General features: G+C 39.1%; 2 protein-coding genes across 3 annotated transcripts in view; both read right to left on the bottom strand.

Annotated features, from left to right (window-relative positions):
* The window catches only part of LOC133477277 (uncharacterized), a 119,768-nt gene extending 118,304 nt beyond the window's left edge, over window positions 1–1,464 (bottom strand). Inside the window, exon 1 of the mRNA XM_061771873.1 lies at window positions 353–1,464. The gene's annotated coding sequence lies outside the window, so the exon portion shown is untranslated. The remainder of the gene's footprint in view (window positions 1–352) is intronic.
* A 1,825-nt stretch (window positions 1,465–3,289) lies between these two features.
* micall2b (mical-like 2b) lies at window positions 3,290–18,284 on the bottom strand. Of its 2 annotated transcripts, XM_061771864.1 has the most exons (16): window positions 17,911–18,282; window positions 15,317–15,365; window positions 12,640–12,781; window positions 12,379–12,566; window positions 12,179–12,306; window positions 10,487–11,749; window positions 10,219–10,400; window positions 9,690–9,747; window positions 8,723–8,829; window positions 8,560–8,621; window positions 7,716–7,839; window positions 7,198–7,300; window positions 6,331–6,404; window positions 6,132–6,246; window positions 5,195–5,241; window positions 3,290–4,102 (listed from the first exon to the last, which is right to left on the bottom strand). In XM_061771864.1, exons 1-16 carry the CDS (start codon window positions 18,051–18,053, stop codon window positions 4,026–4,028), a joined length of 2,862 nt encoding a protein of 953 aa, XP_061627848.1. In that variant the 5' UTR covers window positions 18,054–18,282; the 3' UTR covers window positions 3,290–4,025. The 2 variants fall into 2 exon arrangements, with proteins under 2 accessions (XP_061627848.1, XP_061627849.1); XM_061771865.1 differs by lacking the exons at window positions 3,290–4,102; window positions 5,195–5,241; window positions 6,132–6,246; window positions 6,331–6,404; window positions 7,198–7,300 and adding an exon at window positions 8,252–8,448 and having other exon boundaries at window positions 7,715–7,839; window positions 17,911–18,284.
* Window positions 18,285–19,720: the final 1,436 nt, after the last annotated feature.

Here is a 19,720-nt window from a genome sequence, read left to right as displayed (position 1 = left end):
GTGTGTGTGTGTATGTGCTATTTCCCCAACTGCTCCTCACATATGTTCAAATTAGTCAGGAGCAATTAAACACGCTTAAAGCCAACGCACACACACAGGTAAACAAACAGTAGAGAATAAACATGGACAATGGTGGTGGACGTCCAGTAGAAGCACAACAAGACTACAAGGCCACAAAAAGAAAGAAATGAGAGATGAGGAGGAGCAGGAAGAGGTAATCATCAAGTCCCAGTGGACAGATTGACGCTGAGTGGATTCTATCGTACAGCAGCTCTCATTTGTATGCTAATTTACGCTATTAACACACAGAGAGCAGGAGCACGGGTCGGGGCGTGGCTTCATAAATACTCACTGATTGCTGTTTGTTCTTTGGATGATGCTTTGTGTTGTTGTTGTTGTTCTTGTCTAGACAGAGTAGGAACCCTAGTAAAATTGCATTGCACTTTGTATGAAATAGTACTACAACAGCATTATATTTGGATCAACTGTATTACATTCTATCAAAAATGCACATTTTGTATGAGACCCTAACACAAAAGTCTATTTTGTGTTAAATCAGACTAAATTTGTATATGTTGTCTCAAATCCTACACAAACTGGATTTCATATGAAATTCTACTGAAATTGCATTATAATCCATATGAAATCTTCCTAAAACTGCATTTCGTCGGAAATTCTACTAAAATTGTATTATAGTCCGTATGAAATCCTACTAAAAAAGTTTTTTTTGTAAGACATTCAAATAAATTGCATTACATCATCAGTATGAAATCATACTAAAACTGCATTATATATGTATGGAATCGCAAACTGCATTTTTTAGTGAGAAATCCTACTAAACCAACACATTTCTTATCAAATCCTACTAAACTTGCATATTCGTATCAAATCCTACTAAAACTTAACTTTTGAAGGAAATCCAACTCGAACTGCATTACATTTTGTGTGAAAGCCTACTAAAACTGCATTATTTCATATGAATACCTACTAAAACTACACTACATCTTTGATGCAATCCTATTAAATGATACACTTCTTAAAAAACCCAAGCATTACAATTTATGTGAAATCCTTTAGAAACTGCATCATGCTATCTGAAATTAAATTTACTGTATATTTCATAAAGAAATTCCTACCAAAACATAGCATTAATTTTTTTCATCAAAACATACTAAAACAGCATTATATTTTGGATCAAATCCTCCAGAAACTGCTGTTCATGCTGACTCCTACTAACACTGCTTGATCTAAAAGTTCAGTTTGTGCCTTAAACAAATTGCATCACTTATTCAAGCAAGATTGTTGGAACCGTTGTCAACCCTGAAACTGTTGTGATTAAGCTTGAGGCCTGATAGATGATGGTGGTGATTCATCGACCATGCATCCTCTCTGCCATTCACATCACTCACAAAGCTACAAAAAAAAAAAAAAAAAAGTATTCTTTAAGAAGCTTAGGCTGTCTGTGTGTGTGTGTGTGTGTGTGCGCGTACACAATACGCTCACTTTTTGACATACACCAATCAGCACCAGGCTGCCTCGTGTCACACACACTTAGAGAAACACAAAGAGTGAGATGTCAAGCGAAATCCTCAAATGATTCTCCTCCTGCCTACGTGTGTGTGTGTGTTTGTGTGTGTGTGTGCGCAGACCACATGCGAAGGGTTGCCACGGGCGACATCCTTAGGTCCATGTGGAGTTTCCTGGGCTGTGATGGTTTTTCCAGGGCTGGCGTCTAAGACACAAACTTAAGTGTTGATGGGGAAAATAATGGCAAAATGAGTGATCAACAACTTTCTGAACCCCGCACTCCCCCCATAAAAAAAGTGATTTACCAACCAGTGTGTCACGGTACATTATCCAATTCCACTTAATGGACCTCTCAAATGATGTGAACTTTGACACTTATTCCACAGTTGTAGACTTAGAAACAAGGTCTGCAAAAAAAAGAACCCCCCCCCCCCCCCACAAAAAAAAATAGACTGCGTAGTAATTTTAGGCTTGTTTTCTGATGACATTCAATTTTCAGCCGGATTTTGGCTCACCCATGTTTAGGTCGAAAATCAGCCTGAGCCTGCTGACGTCAACAACCGAAGACGACCACATTTCCTTATACTAGTAGGTGTTCTTGGTTGATTTACAAGCAAGTCTGTGGTGTAATGTCATCTAAAAAATAAAATAGTAAGGTTAGATACATTTTAGTAGGCTTGTTTTGTTCAAATCGATCATTGAAATGTTTCGTTGCAGAAGGAAGGCAACAGCATAAGGTAAGTGATTCATTTTGGTTTTGTCAGCTATTTGTTGTATTGATTTCATCACTCCCCTTTGAAAAAGATTTTAGGAAGATGTTAACACCGGCGTTTGCTTTTATACGGTCGGAGGGCACAGCAGTTCCGCCACTGACGTCACACAAAGACATCGCGGCATATCGATTTTGGTGACATAAAAGGGCTGTTCCCAGGGTAATTGGTTATTTACGAATTGCTCCAAAAGATCAGATTTTTCTAATGTAAAATATATGCCTTGGCTCAGGTAAAGGTTGGGAAACACTGCACTAAAAAAACACACACACGTTTGCTAAACACTCAATTACATGCATGGTGAATATTTTATGTCCATGACTATGAAATTAAACTTTAAAATCCCTCAAATGTTGATTTTCTTCTCACTGAGCCAACACATGAAAGCTTCAAGCACTAACAGGCAGCGTATGAAAAAGCACATGCTGCCCTCTAGAGGCAAGAAGCATCACTGCAACCTGTTTACTGCTCTCGTAGCAATGAAAAGATGAGCATTTTGAGAGCTGTATTATTTAATGTGAATTATTGTGGGTGTAGTATGCAGTGGTGTCATTATACTGAGAGCCGTTGCTAATATTCTGACCCACACATGTAACTACATGCAGTAACCAAAACTAATAAAAGCAGTTCTAAACACAAAATAATGAACAAAATGTGAAAAGTATACAATTTTTGTACCAAATCATTTCTAATTACAGAGCATATTTTGGTATCTTACTTTATCAGAACACCTCAATTTATATGTGAAATTTAAAAGTACGCATTCCATTTTTTATCTGTTTATGTAATAAAAATAAAACAGAGATTTTGAGATATATTTTCCGTAAATGTTATCTCTATTTTTTATTTCATGTACAAGTACAGTATTCTGTTTTCAGGCAGGTACACCCTGGACTGGTTGATTTTTTGTTTTTTTGTTTTTTGTTTTTTTTTAAATCAATACACCATCCATGAATCACCCAGGCCATCAACAATAAAATAACTAAAACAAATCAAAAATATTATTTTAATACAAATCAAAGCATAGTGTATATATACAGGCCAGTTTCACCATATAATGATAAAAACATCTTTTAAGATCCATCTTAGTATTAATATTCCCATTACTATGAAACAGGTAAACATACAATAAATATGTTTGTGTCTTAGCAGGCGGTCAACACAAACAAACAAAAATGCACCAGAGCACGCATTTTAAATGAATTCAGATCCAATATGGATCACAACAGCAAGTCCATATCTCATCAGACTAAGCAGAGGTTTTTAACCAAGTGGGGTGGGGGGGAGAAAAAAAAAAAAAAAAAAGTCAAAGTCAGGGGGTAAACATTTTTAAATTGAGCTCGTAAGCCATCTTACGAGTGCAAGAAATGGCAATACCAATGTTGTTCATCGCTCGTATTAGTTTACAACAAGCATGTCAGCAGCAAGAGACGCAGTGGCGTTACTAGTGTGCGTGTGTGTGCGTGCGTGTGTGCGTGCGCATTAAGTAGACCGATTAAGACTGGAAGCGGATTAAAAATGTACAACTGAAGCACCGAAGCCCTCAAAACTAGTATGTCATTAACCCCTCATGCTGGGAATATTTCAAGAAATACTTAAGATGAAAGATGCCTGACCAACATACTGTACACGCACACGCATATCAAGTGGTTCAGTGAGACAGTGATCGTGTGGAGTGACACCGAAAGCATCGTAGGAGTGCAGCAAAGGTGTTTTTCCCGCCGGGCGTCACGCCTCCTTCTTGCTGCCCCAGGTGAACAGTTTGGATATGGAAGACTTTTTCTTTGACTTGTCTTTTTTTACACCTGGGACAGGACATTTTAACACATTTAACAACACATTTAAAAGCAACATAGTGCCTCAGATTAGGACAATTTCTAAATACAGTGAACCGCGTTCATCCCGGGGGATACTGTACGTTCCAGACTCATCCACGATAGAGAAAGTATTAAAAAAAAAAAAACACATCCATTAATCTATTTTCCATACTGCCCATCCTCATTAGGGTCACAGGTGTGCTGGAACCCATCCCAGCCGAATTCGGATGAGAAGAATAGTTTTAGCCCTCTCGCGCGCTTTAAACACTTAAACTTATTAAACGCATTTGAACACATAAATCAAATGCATAAATATATAGAAAATACTGTATGTGCTTTAGTATTTGTGCATGAGAAATATCCACCAATAAGCTTGCACGTAACGAAATTCTGAGGGGTTCTTGAATTCCATGAGTCAAGATGATTTCAAAGAGCGTCATTTGTTCAAAAAGCTCATCTTAAATAACACAAATGGAACTTTAGTCACGAGAAGAGCAATAGCTCATGTACTTTAGTCATCAAATGGGTTTTTTTTCCATTAATTTATTTGTTCTGAAGGATTTTAGGAGCGTTTTGAAGTGTTCATTCCTTTTTTTTGTTTTAGAAAATTCCACAAAGATGACAGCCACTTGTTACATTGCTCATGTAATATAAAAGTTGTGCAAATTATCTTCGTGAGATAAACAAACAACAAACAAACCATTTATGAAACTATTAATTTCCATGTCCATCATTAACTAATATAATACAGCTTGCAATCCCTATTGCATTTTGACAGTGTTACTTATTAATAGTTCATTATTTCAATTTAGAAGTGTTCTGCTTCTTTGGCATGAACTATATTTTTGATGTTATAAGAATTGGGGTTCATGTACAGTATATATATCCTGTGTATATCTATGTTCTTATTTCATATATTGACCAATATAGCGGTTGTTAGCCGATATGTAGGATTTTTTTTTAAGCTTCCAATATTGGCATAATCATCAGCCCCAAAATCCCATATCGGTTGGGCTCTACTCTTAACACAAATCTGAATCTGAATTTAAAATCTGAATTTTAAATGTCGGCGGTGCTCACTGAAATTCTCCATCAACTTGTTCAGCTCCTGGTCCTCCTCTTCCTCTCTGATAGAACAAGACAGGAAGCAAAGAGACTTTGAATAACTACGAAGGAAATGACACAACATACATTATATGCGATACCAAATGAATAGGAGTCTTCCCTGGATCCATTATAGGAAAATAATGCGGCAAAAGTATAAATGAGTGATGTATTTCCTTAGATCAGTGAATGTTACAGCGCCTTCAACTTATTATTATTATTATTTTTTTTAATGTAGTAAAGTACATTTATTAGGCATAGTTCAGCTGTATTTAACTTTTAAGTAAAATACAATTTCATTCCGTCATTTAGAAATGTTGGTTTTAAACATTTAGGTAAATTTGGTACTTTTATGTGTAATACATTTTAACTGAATAATTATTTAAGTATAGTCCTTTATTTTCATATATTTAGCGTGTTCAGTGATCAAGGTTACAGTGCCTTCCAATCATATTAAAGATACTTTTTAGGATTAAAACATCTGCCTCATTTTTGATGATCTGGTTCTACGATGCTACTTTATTTTATTGGTGGGTGGGCATTACGGTGGTACTTGGTGTAAAAAGGGAACCATTGCCTCGGACCACATGAAGGAAATTGAAACGGGTGGAGCGGCAGCATAGGTCAGAATTCATTCAAATTAAAAACTGTTCTTTAAATATACAGTAAGAATCACTATTTAGGGAAAAAAATGTGAGTAACTGATGACCCCCCCCCCCCCCCCAAAAAAAAAAAAAAAAAACAAATCAATGAAATGTCCAAATCCACAAAAGTTTAAAGAAAAAAAAAACGGTTAAAACTGTGACAACAGTTTTTATTTGAGCCATGTCAGCCATTTTGTGTCAGGCCTAATGAAAAAGAGGCACGATGAATGTACAGGTTGTTGTAGGCGTGTGTTTATCTCCAAGCGCACCTGAGCCGGTCTTCGTCCAGAACTTCTACGATGGCATTCCGGTTGTTGACGATCTCCATCAGTTTGCTCATCAGCTCTTCTTCTCGTCTGCGTTCAAACGATGTTTTCAGATGTTCTGTGAACCACATGACACATTTTCGGTCTTCAGTCGCAGCTGTTGTGTTTTGGGATGAAAAGGGAAAAGAGTTTTGCCCCTCACCTGGTTTGTCTATCAGCTTTCGGAGCTCCTGCTCGACACTGGGCTGCTGCTCCTCCAGGTCCTGGGTTTTACCACTATACATATACAAAAAAAGTATTTAACACATTTATTAGTAATTCCCAACCACTTTGCCACCAACGTATAGAAACAGGCAAAACAGTTAAATGCTCTTCCACTAGATAGCACAAGGTACAATTAAGTTTTATCCACCTATTGCTATTTAAGCGTATCCAACATAATAATAGCTTTGTGTTCAATTAAACAGGCCCAAATTTTACAATGAGTAAATCAATTTGTGAATAAATTGTGATGAGATCACTTCTAATAAGCACATTTGAGCAGCTCACTTGGCTTTTCTGAAAATCAAAAATGTATCAAGCATAACATTCAACCACTAAATAGTAGTTGAATTTATTTATTTTTAGTAAATAACTGACTTCTTTATGTATAAAGAATTCCTATTCTAGCATTGGTGGGGATTACATTTGCAAATTCACAGATGATAATGCTATTTTATCATTAGCAGGAGGAGCTAAATTGTTATTGGAAGGTACAGAGTCTTTATGGCATGTGCATGTCCATGTGCCCTTCCAGTGCCCTTTTTCATCATCGCTAACCCATTTATGTTTCAAGGTAGTGTAGTCAATGAGTTTGAAATTATATTTAAGTGTTTTGAGATCATATATACTTTATATTTACATCTTAAACGATCAATATAGGCCAATGTAAAAAAAAGAATAATTAGGAGCAATAAAATTAAATTGCCACGTGCCACTGGGTGACGGCGGCGGCAAGACATCCGGAAACTTCTGGCCAAAAGTCTGTCACACTAATCAATAGACACGGAAGCATCTCGCGTGTGCTCACATGTAGACGAGCTCGGACTCCCGCCGCATGGCCAGCTGCTTGTTCCTGATCAAGCTGAACCACTCCACCATCAGCTCGTCCATGAGGGAGTCATCCTCGCCCTCTGACACACAAACGGACGTGCGGTCAATCAGTCAGTAGCACATATACAGTGAATATCAAAAGTCTACACACCCCTGCGCAAATGCCAGGTTTTTGTGATATAAAATAATGACCTTAGACTGGCTAACCAACAGTCACTTGTGAAACTTTTCTTCGAGTGCGACTGTACCAGAATGAGCACAAAGTGGAGGCTGGAACAGATTAATGGCATTTTCTTTCATTCCAATAAGTCGAGGCACCACTGTATTTCTTCTTCCCCCCCCAATTGCGTTGTACGGGTAATGGATCACGTTAATGGTAGAAAGATTTTAAATGATTTATCCTGGTCTCATTTTTTATATCACAAAAACCTGGCTTTTGAACAGGGGTGTGTAGACTTTTTATATGACAAAGGGAGGTCATCATGTATATATTACCATCTTCGCTGTGGCGCAGCTTGGTCTCCAGCACAACCCCTCTCTTCTCCAACCGGTTCAGATTATCTTCAATCTCATTCAGCTCCTTCAGGATCATCTCTTGGGGAATGAAGTCTGGCTTTGTCTGCACATTGAGCGTTAGATGGAGAACGTGATGCAAAACACCCAAAGCGACCTCCTAACTAATGGCAAATGTCATCATGATAGGCCTGTGTAGCTAATCGATGTTATTGATTATTTTGAGTTTCTTTGTCACGTCAAAATCATTTTTAAAGCAGCTTGTAAGTAAGTTTGATCAGAGAGGAGCTAGTTTATAAAAGTAGAGTAAGTGTTGCCATTGTGGGCGCTGCAGTACATAAAAAACAGTTTTTTTAAGGCCATACCCGCACAATGTTATAATGCATTGTATTCAGAATAAACAACGTGCTCACAATATGGGCAAAGCTTTGAGAAAGACTCCTTAATCAATCAGCAGTTTGACTAGCCCTCTTAGTATCTGCTGAGTAACAATTCCTCAACTTGATATTTTGTATTACATTATGCTTCACTCTTTGTTGGAACACTTTGAGGAAGATTTCGTTCTTCTGTTCCAGCATGCACGGCGGGATGAGTTTTGTGTGGGAAAATGTGGGCATCCCAAACAAGCCTTATAGCCGGAACAACTCCGTATTTTCACTTCCTGTTTGTGTAAGGCTGTGTGTCCCAATACTTCTGTCTTACTGATTCTGAAAAGCTTCATATAAAGAAATACAAATTGACATTATTTAGCAGCCTATTTGTGATTACTGTAACGCCATCATTAACTCAGAAGTATCCAATTGTATTAATTTTCCATTTAAGATACCTTCAAGACTTTTGATCCTGTTGTTGTTGTGTTTGTGGGGTTACTTTGGCCATTACAGACACCTGAGAAAGAGAACAAAGAAAATACATATAGGGACTTTATTATACAGTAAGAGGACAGGAAGACCTCGAGCTTCATTATAGCATTAGTAAGAATATCTGACCTTGAACTGAAGGAGGGTTCACAGGCCTTAGCGACATCTCTGGTAACTGTGAGCCTCCGGTATTGTTAGTCTGTACTTTAGTGGAGGACTGTGATGAGTCAGCAGATCTGTTGCAAAAGACAACATAAATGGTTTATAATACATATGATCATTACAACAGTGGTGCCTTGAGATACGCTATAATATTGTACTTTATTTGGGTGGGAAAAAAAATACAGTAATGACATAATTATATAGAATTAAAAAGAAATATTTTGTCACATTGCTCCTTCTGGTGTCCCTACCTTGACCACATGGGGGCAGTGTAACAAACAGATCTAATGTTCATTGAGGCATTATTATATCCCACTGCATGTATGCAATCTTGCCTGGATGCAGCAGCCAGCCATATTGCAGCAGGGGGTGTCCCGCCTCTTTTCATAATAAAGCCTCAACTCTCTCAACTCATCAGTACGGCAAATGATAAAGTATATATAAATGTAAGTACTGTTATACTGTCAGTGTACATGTTGCGGCACCGTTGCTTAAAGTGTTAAAGTACTGTAACAGATGCTAATTAGCATTAAGCCAGTGGAGCGAAAGGCTACGATGGGGTTGCAATTTTCTGTTAGTTTGAGAGTAAACTTCAACTGGGAGGGGCATTAAACAGCTTGAAGCCTCTTCTTTGAAGAATCCTTCACTATTTACCGAAGTGCTGCTATTAAGTGATTTGAGTTGAGTTCACTGCCTCCATCCAGGCCTTGTATCTCAAGTGTGGGCGCACAAGTGAAAGCAAAAAAAAAAAAGAAATTAATTTAAAAAATTAAAAATCGGCCAAATGACAGCACGTACCTTGAAAAACTCACCACTGCATTTATTAGAAAGTGTTATCTATTTGCCAATAATTCAATGAAATAAATTAGGGAAAATCACAATAGACGAACAAAAACCATCAAAAGTCACTAACAAACTAACAAAAAGAACTTACTTTGATTCTTTGGAGACAGGTTTGAGCATGGACCTCCAGTCTGTGGGTGTCTCCTTCTCTGTTGACGCCAAGAACAAACATCGGTGTTACCGTGACAAAACAGGACTGTAGTTCAATTACACATCCAACAGTAACACAGCTTTACAAGCTGTTGTGTGCATGCCTAATCAACAGGTGGCACTGTAACCCAGAAGTGTTAAATAGGGAGAAGAGATCAGTCCAACTAATTGTTATGTAATGTTCAAAATGTGTTATTTTCATGTATTACTGTTTACTTCTGTGATGTTATATACAATATTTATATGCACTTTTGGCACATTCACATTTATTGTGCTGCGAGTGTAAACAGCCATATTGGATATGTGTTTCTTGAATGTACATTGCATAGAAACAGACAAATACATTGAGCAGGCGTGAAATCGGAATTTAATCTTAGTTCAGTGGCATGGAACGTGGATTAATATATTACGTGAAAATAATTCTAAGCTAAATTGTTTTCATGTTAATGTGATTGTGGTCAAGGTATAACCTGAAGTGTTGGGTGGCGCAGGTTTCAAGCCCCCAGGGCCTCTTTCTGGAGTTCTGGTTCTAAGCGGACTCTTGTCCGAATGTGGAGGCTGCAAGTCGGAGAGGATGAAGGGGTTGACTTTGAGCCTCACCCTCCCCCTAGCCCCCTCTGTCTCCTTCTTCACAGTCTGGACCTGATATGTGCTAAAGTAGAGGTGATAAAAGAATATTAGATCTTCTCCAGTAGAAATCCACATTGTGCATGCTCATATATTAGTTAGGGTCCTTACGCGTCACTTTTCTTGGGCGGGTCTGACTTTGGCGTTGGCTTACTGTTGTTGTTGTCCTCCTTTGAGGTGTCCGCCGGTTTCGCCTTATTGCCCTCACTGACTTTGTTTTTCTTTGCATCCGCTTTGGCTTTGTCAAAACGCTCCTTTGACTGACTTTTACCAATGTTAGCAACATTTTCATTTCCAACACTGCTACCCTGACCTTCGCCATCTTTCTTTGCACCTGCTTTGCCTTCATCAAAACGTTCCTTCGACCGACTTTTACCCACATTTCCAACAATACTACCCTGACTGTCTCCATGTTTCTTTGCACCTGCTTTGACTTTGTCAAAAAGTTCCTTCAACTGAATTTTATCCACGTTAGCCATATTTCCATTTCCAACATTACTTCCCTGACTGTCTCCATGTTTCTTTCCACCTGCTTTGCCTTCATCAAAACGCTCCTTCCACTGGCTTTTACCCAGGTTAGCAACATTTCCATTTCCAACACTACTACCCTTACTGTCGCCATCTTTCTTTGCACCTGCTTTGCCTTCGTCAAAACGCTCCTTTGACAGACTTTTACCTACGTTACTAACATTTCCATTTCCAACGTTACTACCCTGACTGTCTCCATGATTCTTTGTACCTGCTTTGACTTTGTCAAAAAGTTTGTTCATCTGAATTTTACCCACATTAGCAATATTTCCATTTCCAACATTACTACCCTGACTGTCTTCATGTTTCTTTCCACCTGCTTTGTCTTTGTCTTTGTCAATGTGCAATTTAGGCTGATTTTCACCCACATTCTGAATATTTCCAGGCACAGATTGGGCTTCCTTGATAGGATCAGGAGACTTAAACCCTTCTAGGGAGGCATCTGTAGTCTTGATTGCAGGTTTGTTATCATCACTTTCTGCCTGAAAGAACTTAAGCTTGGACTGGATGGTTTTGGCCGCCGTGGTGGAGGTCCGAGGCGCAGCAACAGGCTTGGTGGTGACGCCGGCGGGTATAGTGATGGAGTCATTGGACACGGGTCCTTTGGAGACGGGAGCAGTTAGAATCTCCGTAGCAGGTGTGGTGAGGTTTGAAGCGGGCCGACGCGGAGATGAAGATCTGCTGGAAATGCTGGAAGGGGGGCTTGGTTTCTGGACCGGCCCTGTGGGGCCCAGTCTGGGCGGCGCCGTGCGTGTCACTGTGTTGCTTATGGAGAGGCCTGCTGTAGGAGGGACGCTGGATGGAGCATCTCTGAAGAGTGAACTTGTGTTTTGAGGAGCCAGTAACCTAGGAGACGAAGTGTTTATAAGACACACGAAGGATGCAATATTAGGTAATCCTGCAGAGGCTAATATTCGACAACATTAAAAAAAATAACTTCCCATCTGTCGGACATTTCTATATTACAATTGAATTCATATTCTAATTTATTGACGGTGAATTTTGAGTTTTCTTCTGCTGCAAGCTATAAAGATCAAAATTACAAGAAATAAAATCTAATAAACAATTGGACATTCTCTGTCTTTTACTGTCCGTTTCCTCCTGGCTCTGCAGTAACATTAGTCTGTGTAAAAAAGTTATCCCTGCAAAGCTTTGAGACAGAGATTTTGCTTCAACCTGTTTTTGTTACTGAATTATTTGAGTAATCATTTCAGCCCAATATTGAGATGCACCTATAATCTTGTCATATCAGACACTACAAATAATAAGTCTTACTTTGCACAGTTCCTGTGGTAGAGCTTCCCGTCCACTAGGTGTCGCTGCACCAGGTGAACGTGCTTGTTGCAGGACGTACACTTGTTATTCAGAGTTCCCGTCTGCTGGGATTTCTCAGCTGAAACGTCCTGAAAAAGTAGGAGTGCTTGTATGTGCTGTGCATAATTTTCTAGAGAGACAGAATTTGTTATTGTTTGTACCTGTGTAGAGGTTCTGGGTTGTCTCGGGCAGGGAAGAGGTGGTGTAACGTTAGATGAAGTGGGAGGATTGTTCTCCTTAGACGGCTTGAACGAAGGGAACACCTTCGAGACCACCGGCGCGTTCTTCTTTCCGGACGGCCCGTCCGAGGGTGGGTCGGCAGGACGCTTTACTGCCGCCACGCCACCAACTGGAAAAACACAGAGATGATGATGATGATGATGATGGGAAGAGAAGACAGAGAGGAAGCTGGTCATACTCACTTGGGGAGCGTCCGTGGAAGTAGTTGTAGTACTGCGAGACATATGTGAGGATACTCAGGCGGTCTGGGACTTTGAGCGCCACCATGTCCTCAGCATCCAAGAGTGCGGGAATTCCGAGCTGCTCCTCGGCGACCTTAAAGGCCTGCAAAGATCAGCAGTTTCCGCCATCACAACATTCACACACTCTTTCATGGTTAAGTAAAAGTAAAAGGTGTAATGGCTATCTGGTATTAGAATTACAGGACATCATTTTCACAAAATAAAAAGGATGTCTACTGTAGTGGAAGAAGGTGGTTTTACTGTAAGCTTTGGTTCTGGTTGACACAAAATTGTACTTACAAAATATTCTAGTCAGTTTTATTGTGCTGAATGATTCGTGAGAAAAATATTTGTACATAACATGATTTGTTATACAGACACTCAACACAACTAGTTGCTTGCGCCTCTATTTTTGGCCAGCAAGTTTGTAAGCTTCCGGTCACTTCCTAATTTGCAATCGTTCCTTTTCACATCACAATCATGTTTGTGTCTGTAGCACAGCCGAACTGGTGTTGACCATACACAACAATTAGCTATAGTAAATCTTGAAAACATGTTCAAGATCTATATTAGCTTTGCATTTACAATTATCAGCCCGACTGTTTTCCATCAGATTGGGGGAGGGAAAAAAAATAAATAAATAAATAAAATCACTCTTGACACACACCACAGCATAATTGGTCAAGATAATCTTTTACAGTCACAAAAGAGGGAAAGTACAAAGAGTGAAGAATCGGAAGCAAGCAGAGTTGAAATAGACTGGATTCCTAATTTCCACAGTCAGTTTAATCCACATGCTCGAATGTTGTTGCATATTTCAATTACTTTATCACATATCAATCATGTTTTTATGATTAAAATAGTTTTTTTCCAGCGCATGCGTAGAACTGGGGGTGTGTACCAACTGTTGCATTGTAAAAGGTGTTGTGAAAAGCTGCTCTATAACTTAACTCTGACAAAATTTACAAATTAACAGAGTCAAGCAGAGACAGGCAAAAAAGCACCAGCGCCTGGCATGAATCATTACTCAAGAACATTAACAGCACGCTGTAAAAACTGATAGGTTTGCTATGACAGATGGCACATAAGCCACACTTACGCAATGAACGTGAGAGAAATGTGTCAATCCCACAGTCCAACAAGTTCCAAGAAGAAACAGCAAGAATGCACCTGAGCAGCCAAAGCGTCTACACTACTTCTCAAGACATGTTTAAACACTTGAACATCGATTGATGAAAGTAAGCGCTCCCAACCTTCTACATTCCTCCAGAAAAATTACTTTTAATGCACCCTTATAAAATGATATGTCATTTGAAAATAACAGAATAATAATTGGAGTTCCTCAAGATTCTGTGCTTGAACCAATGTTATTGGCATTTAATGAGTCAGTGGTCCAGGTCATTGATGTTAAATGTCAACTTATGGGACATAATCGAACCTTACTGACAAGACCTTTCAAGTGATTCTCCCCTGTTTATCAGTGATGTCACAATGGTGCCAATACACTGGCATGCGGTACTAGTACTCTTGTTTTAAAATAACTTAATTTTGAATATACGATGACAAATGCGGCTTTGCATACTTGGTCAGATTCTTGCTTGTTCAGCCGAATACTTCCTGGTCTACCTCTATTCTATTTCATGCAAGCGCCTTTTTAGATTTGTCCTATTAAAGCCCCAGTAAAGTTAAAATACATTTCTTGTAAATTTGACACACCACAGAAAATAATGTTAACAACCCGGCCAAATTAGAAAGATATTTTTTTCTAAATATATATATATATATATATATATAAAATGAGGCCTCGAAGCTAAAATTGTGAAAAATCAAGTTATTCTCTGTGCTCTCAAATGCTGTGGGTATGTCTACTGAATGGGCTGAAACCACTGCCAGCTCAACTGTCAATCAAATACCACACATCTTTCTTGTCGACACATCCCTACATGGAATGTATACATGGCTGGAACACATCCCACTGGGTTGACGTCGGACACACCTGCTCCAACATTACTGGCTGCAGGACACGCGCCGCTGCAATATGATTGGCTGCTGTATTCCGATAGAACACGCCCTGCTGCTTCCAGAGTTGAAAAGAAGTTTGTGACATAAGTGTTGCAGCGTTAATATGAATCCCACTAACCCACTCTAATTCTAAACTTAACCCCAACCATAGCCCTAAACCTTTTTGTTTGCCCTTCCCACGATGAACCAATCACGTTGCAGCGGGGCGTGTCCTCCCTCGAACAGAAGCGGGATCCGTAATAACACCTTGCCTCTCCCCAGCCACTTCCTCCAGCTCTTCCATGGGGCTCACGAGTCAGTCCCAGGACAGCCGGGAGACATAGTCTCTCCAGTGTGTCCTGGGTTATTCCTAGAAATCCGTGGCATACCCATGAATTAACTTTTACATAATCTACTGTACTTTGTGAGTTCCCTACATAAAGCACAAAATAGTGATTTCCTGTCAATACCATCCAGGGACAACAGGGTAGAAAACAATAATGGATACATAATACAAATATTAAAGGTTACTTAGTGTTGAGTTGGCTTGGGCTGACTCTTCTCCCTCTAAGTGGGAAAAGTGAGGGTGTTTGGCACTAGTATGTACATTAAAAAACTACATGAACCTCTTTCTTACCAGGTTGTTGTTCTCATACACATTTTCTTTCTTCAAGGAGTCAAAATTGCTGCAAGAGAAGGGAGAAAAAACATGAGGAAACATTTGTGCACATCCGGATTTTTTTTTTAATTCTAAAGACAAAATCCGCCTTACTGAGTCATGCACAACCATCTCATGACGATGACGGTGTATAAATACAGACAAATCCTCAGTCTTGGATTACCATAATATTTACAGTGAGGTCACTGAAGCAAAGCAATATTGTACCAAAAATGTACCGGCACTACCAGATAACTAGCAACCCTTTATTGCTCAGTGACTGTTTTTTGTCTATGTCTTTATGTCTCAAAAGTGTTCTCTGTCAATTGACTGTCTGTTGTCGTACTAGAGCGGCTCCAATTAGCGGAGACAAATTCCTTGTGTTTTTTTGACATACTTGGCAAATAAATATGATTCTGATTCTGATTTTGCGGATTGCCACACAAACAGGTTCGAAGTAGATGTTGGTACAAGCCCTTGGGATATCTGACAAACTATCAAATTGAAGGTATGACCACATCTTCCTGATTTACGCAGACACAAACAGCTAAAATTCATTAAATGTAAAACACCCCAAAAAACATAACATGACTTGATTATGCTTGAAAATAAAAACATTTGTTTCTAGTTTCCCATTCAACAAAGTCAAGTTTCAACAAGTTGGTTTCACTTTGTAAAACCCAAACGCTCCAACTCATGTGGCGATCCCCATGGTTCTGTACTTAGCCTAATATCATTTAAACGAAAATAATTATGAAGAAATCTAAAACAAATGTTTAAAAAAAATAAGGGCTTTACAAATACAACTAGAATGCCACACAGTAAAACGTGGACCTCGCCAAGACTCAACAATGTGACTTATGAGGAAATACCGTTCCACTCCAGGCCTATAGATGGCAGTAATTTGCATTATAAAGTGGGTGTGAACTCTTTTTTCCCCCCACCACAGCTCAATGTCATTACTAAACTTGGCCCCAATGTGAACAGATTGTTATGGCGAAAAGTGAACACGAACCTCTCCCTTTTTACCTTTATCTGGATCTGTTCCAATTTATCAATTTGTTCATTCCTCTCGTTTTGTTTTGGGGCTATTGCTCATGAAGTTTTTGCACCGTGTAACAAAAATAGAGTCTTCTATGACCCTAAAATGCATGTTTTTATAAAGTGGGAAGAGTAGCCAGAGAAAACCCACGCCAGCATGGGGACAACATGCAAACTCTACACTGATCAAGAGAGTCAAACCTTGATCTCCTGACTATGAAGCAGATGTGCCAACCACTGTAACACTGTGCTGCCAGGTATTCATTTTTATAATATGTTCAGTACTGTAGTTGTAGTTTTCAGAACTCATACTGAGAGCTGTTTCTAATATTTCTGAATTCTCATTGTGCTAAATAGGATAATACTTAAAGTAAATAAAAAATTTAAGATTATTACCTTTATAAGGGCAGTGTTATTTTACTGGTTCTCAGTCATGAGTTTATATCTTTTATCTTGGTACTACGGCAACTAGTAGGTGCTTTTGCAAAGGGGCCTAAACTGTGGGTTGTCACAACAATAAAAAACAAAAATAAATCCATACACAGTAAGTGTGAAGAATCTACACCTCTTTTATAACCATCTGGCTAAATTGGAATAGAACGCAAGTGATGCTCACTCCGTGGTAAGAAAAAAGTAGAAATACTCAATTACTTATTTTTTCCAGATTTTCCAGGTATCTGTACTTTATGTGGGTATTTGTTTTTCTTGTCTGACGACTTTCTACATTTGCTCTCTCCATTTGAAAACAGATATCTGTACTTTTTACTCCTTACTTTGTCAAACTCCGTTAATGACAACGTGATGTAAAAAAAAAGTGTAAAGAAAAAAAAATTGAGAGGGAAAATCAACTGCAGTTGAAATTTTTATTGATTTAGCTCTTGGGCACTTGTAAAGTGGAGTGGAAACCAGGGAGCATTAACAACAATGATTCAACAGATTCGGAGAAGCAAGATATTCCCCATCCGTGGTCTTATTTAAGAAAATTGTGTGATGTTGAATCTTATACTAGGTGTTTTAAAAATAAAATTTAATTAAATTTTTTTAAAAATGAGTTATCATTTTTTGGGTTAGTCATATCATGTTAGCAAAGCTATGGGAACACGTTTTGATGGCATAAAAGGCCGAGCTAATGCTAGCTATTGAAAGAAAATAAACACGTAACGTGATTTTTGTCTTCCACTCAGTATGAGCACTGTCAGTTGTGTGCAGTTCCTCCCCCCATTGTGTCATCCACGTTATCAAATAAGTTACTGCATTACTTTTGTACTAAAGTACATTTCAGTCTGTACTTTTTTTTTTTTTTTTACTTAATTGAATCGGTACTTCTACTCTTACCAGTTCCCCCGCCCCCCACACAAAGTATCTGTACTTCTACTTGCGTACAAACAGCGAGTACTTTTCCACCTTTCAAAACAATAAAAGAGGCAACCCAACCAGTTCAGCTCCTTCCTCATTTTGAAGTAGCAAGCAATAACAAAGTTAAGTGACACAAAGTCGACTGAACACGTTTAATGTTTTTGTGTGGTACTCACATGAGATCCGGTCTATGTTTGTGGATGATGGCACAGAAAGCCAAGCCGTCCCGGAACGACGTAGTCATGTTACTGACCGTCACATCCCGGTAGCCGTCACACTGGACCCGGCACCACTGCTGGAGAGCCTTCACGGCCGACATCCCGTCGAGCACGGTGTCTCCACCGCGGTGGTGGTGGTGGTGCTAGTAGTAGTGGCGGCGGTTCCCCTCCCCCGCCTTCCCTTGCTACCACCGCGGAGCTTGCCTCCTTCTGAAACGGAAGGCGCTCGTGGAACTTTTTTTCACGGACACGCTGGAACTCGCCGGGACGCGGGCAAGGGGGGCGGTGTGCTGCCCTCGAAAGTCAACACCGAAATAACACCTGTGGAAGGTTGTTCGTGACGTGGCTGCGTAGGCGGGGCTTACGGTGCGCATGCGCATACGTATATCTTATCCATCAAAATATATATATATTTTTTTCGATGACCTTACATACAATACAAATTTATTGTGTAAAAAGGCTAAACGGTGTCAAACTTTTTTTTCAGTCGCGGGTCACACTGTAGTTACGGTTTCGGTGTTTTTACATGTAACGTGACTATAAAAAGTCTACACACCCCAAAAGCCAGGTTAAAATAAATCATTTTTAACTATTTTTTTCCACCATTAATGTGACCTATAGCCTATACAACTCAATTAAAAAAATACAATATGGTTGCTCAAGTGTGTTGATGCGGTTAAATACATGACGTAATTCTCTTTGTGTTCCAGGAGTGACAATAACCAGCTTGTAGCCTCTTTTTTTTTTTTTCTCCAAAGAATTGTTCACGATCTGCCAAACTGCTGCCTGTTTTTAAGTTCACTGCCACCGTTTAGCGCTCACAACACAAGTTCGTGTCTCGAAGAAGTGTTAAGTCTGGTCACTCGTAAGTCGTGGTACCACCAGATTTGTGTACAAACAAAAAGTACATTTTCCATTCACTACCATTGATGGCTTTAGAAGTCAAATATCCATGTTAACTTGGAGGACTGGCAGTGAATGAGTTAAAATTAATGCTATGGGGAAATGTCATTAAAATAAGTAGTGAGCATAGTTCTGTATTTAAATATTTGATAGAATTTTGCAGCATAAAGTGCAGATTCAGCATCAGAAGGCAAACATCAGCACAATAAAAAACATGCAAATTATGTGGTGTTTATTAACCACATAGAAGTCATTATTTCATTGCACTTTAAATGCAGGGCATTGACTGGCCTAACCACATTTTAAAGCAAGCCTGACTTATTTTAAAAGTCCGTAAAAAAAAAAACTTCTTAACAGTCGACATTTCACGCGTTGAAACGCACTGGTGAGCCACAACATTAGGTACACCAACACCATCCGTTGGGTCCGAAGGGGTTGTAAAATATACCGTTCAGGGAAAATGAGAAGCTGGTTCCCAAGGCAAAGTTGTTGCTTGTGCATAATCAGCTCTCCCGTCCTGTCTGCTGGGTGTGTCAGAGTCACCTGACACTCACGCACACTTTTGGGCTGTGATAAAGCAGGGAGGGGCCGACGGGTTAATAGTCATCTTAAATTATTGTTGTGTGTTGTGACTACTACTAAACCAACCGAATGTCTTGTGTAGATTTCACACAGACATTGTGAATATCCTCTAATGGTATATTTACATGAAAGGATAATAGTAAAAATCAATCTTTGTTTAAGTTTGCTGTTTACCTAAACATTAAACAAAGAGAATTACACATTGTGTATTTAAACAAAACACATAGCGTTGCTTTAGGAAAGTCTGCCTAGCTCAATGCTAACAAACAATGCAAAATGCCAT

The sequence above is a fragment of the Phyllopteryx taeniolatus genome, chromosome 4 (genome assembly GCF_024500385.1).
Source record: "Phyllopteryx taeniolatus isolate TA_2022b chromosome 4, UOR_Ptae_1.2, whole genome shotgun sequence".
Classification (NCBI taxonomy): Eukaryota; Metazoa; Chordata; class Actinopteri; order Syngnathiformes; family Syngnathidae; genus Phyllopteryx; species Phyllopteryx taeniolatus.
The sequence above is the reverse complement of the archived record's forward strand: the minus strand, read 5'-3'. Positions and strand labels throughout refer to the sequence as shown.

What these genes read in the sequence shown, in the direction of transcription:
- micall2b (XM_061771864.1), bottom strand. Translation starts at nt 18,053, where the DNA reads ATGTCGGCCGTGAAGGCTCTCCAGCAGTGGTGCCGGGTCCAGTGTGAC. An exon ending in TGTATGAGAACAACAACCTG is followed by an intron (nt 12,782 to 15,316) that starts GTAAGAAAGAGG and finishes TGATCTTTGCAG; the next exon opens with GCCTTTAAGGTCGCCGAGGA. An exon ending in TGCGCCACCCAACACTTCAG is followed by an intron (nt 9,748 to 10,218) that starts GTTATACCTTGA and finishes TGGCGTCAACAG; the next exon opens with AGAAGGAGACACCCACAGAC.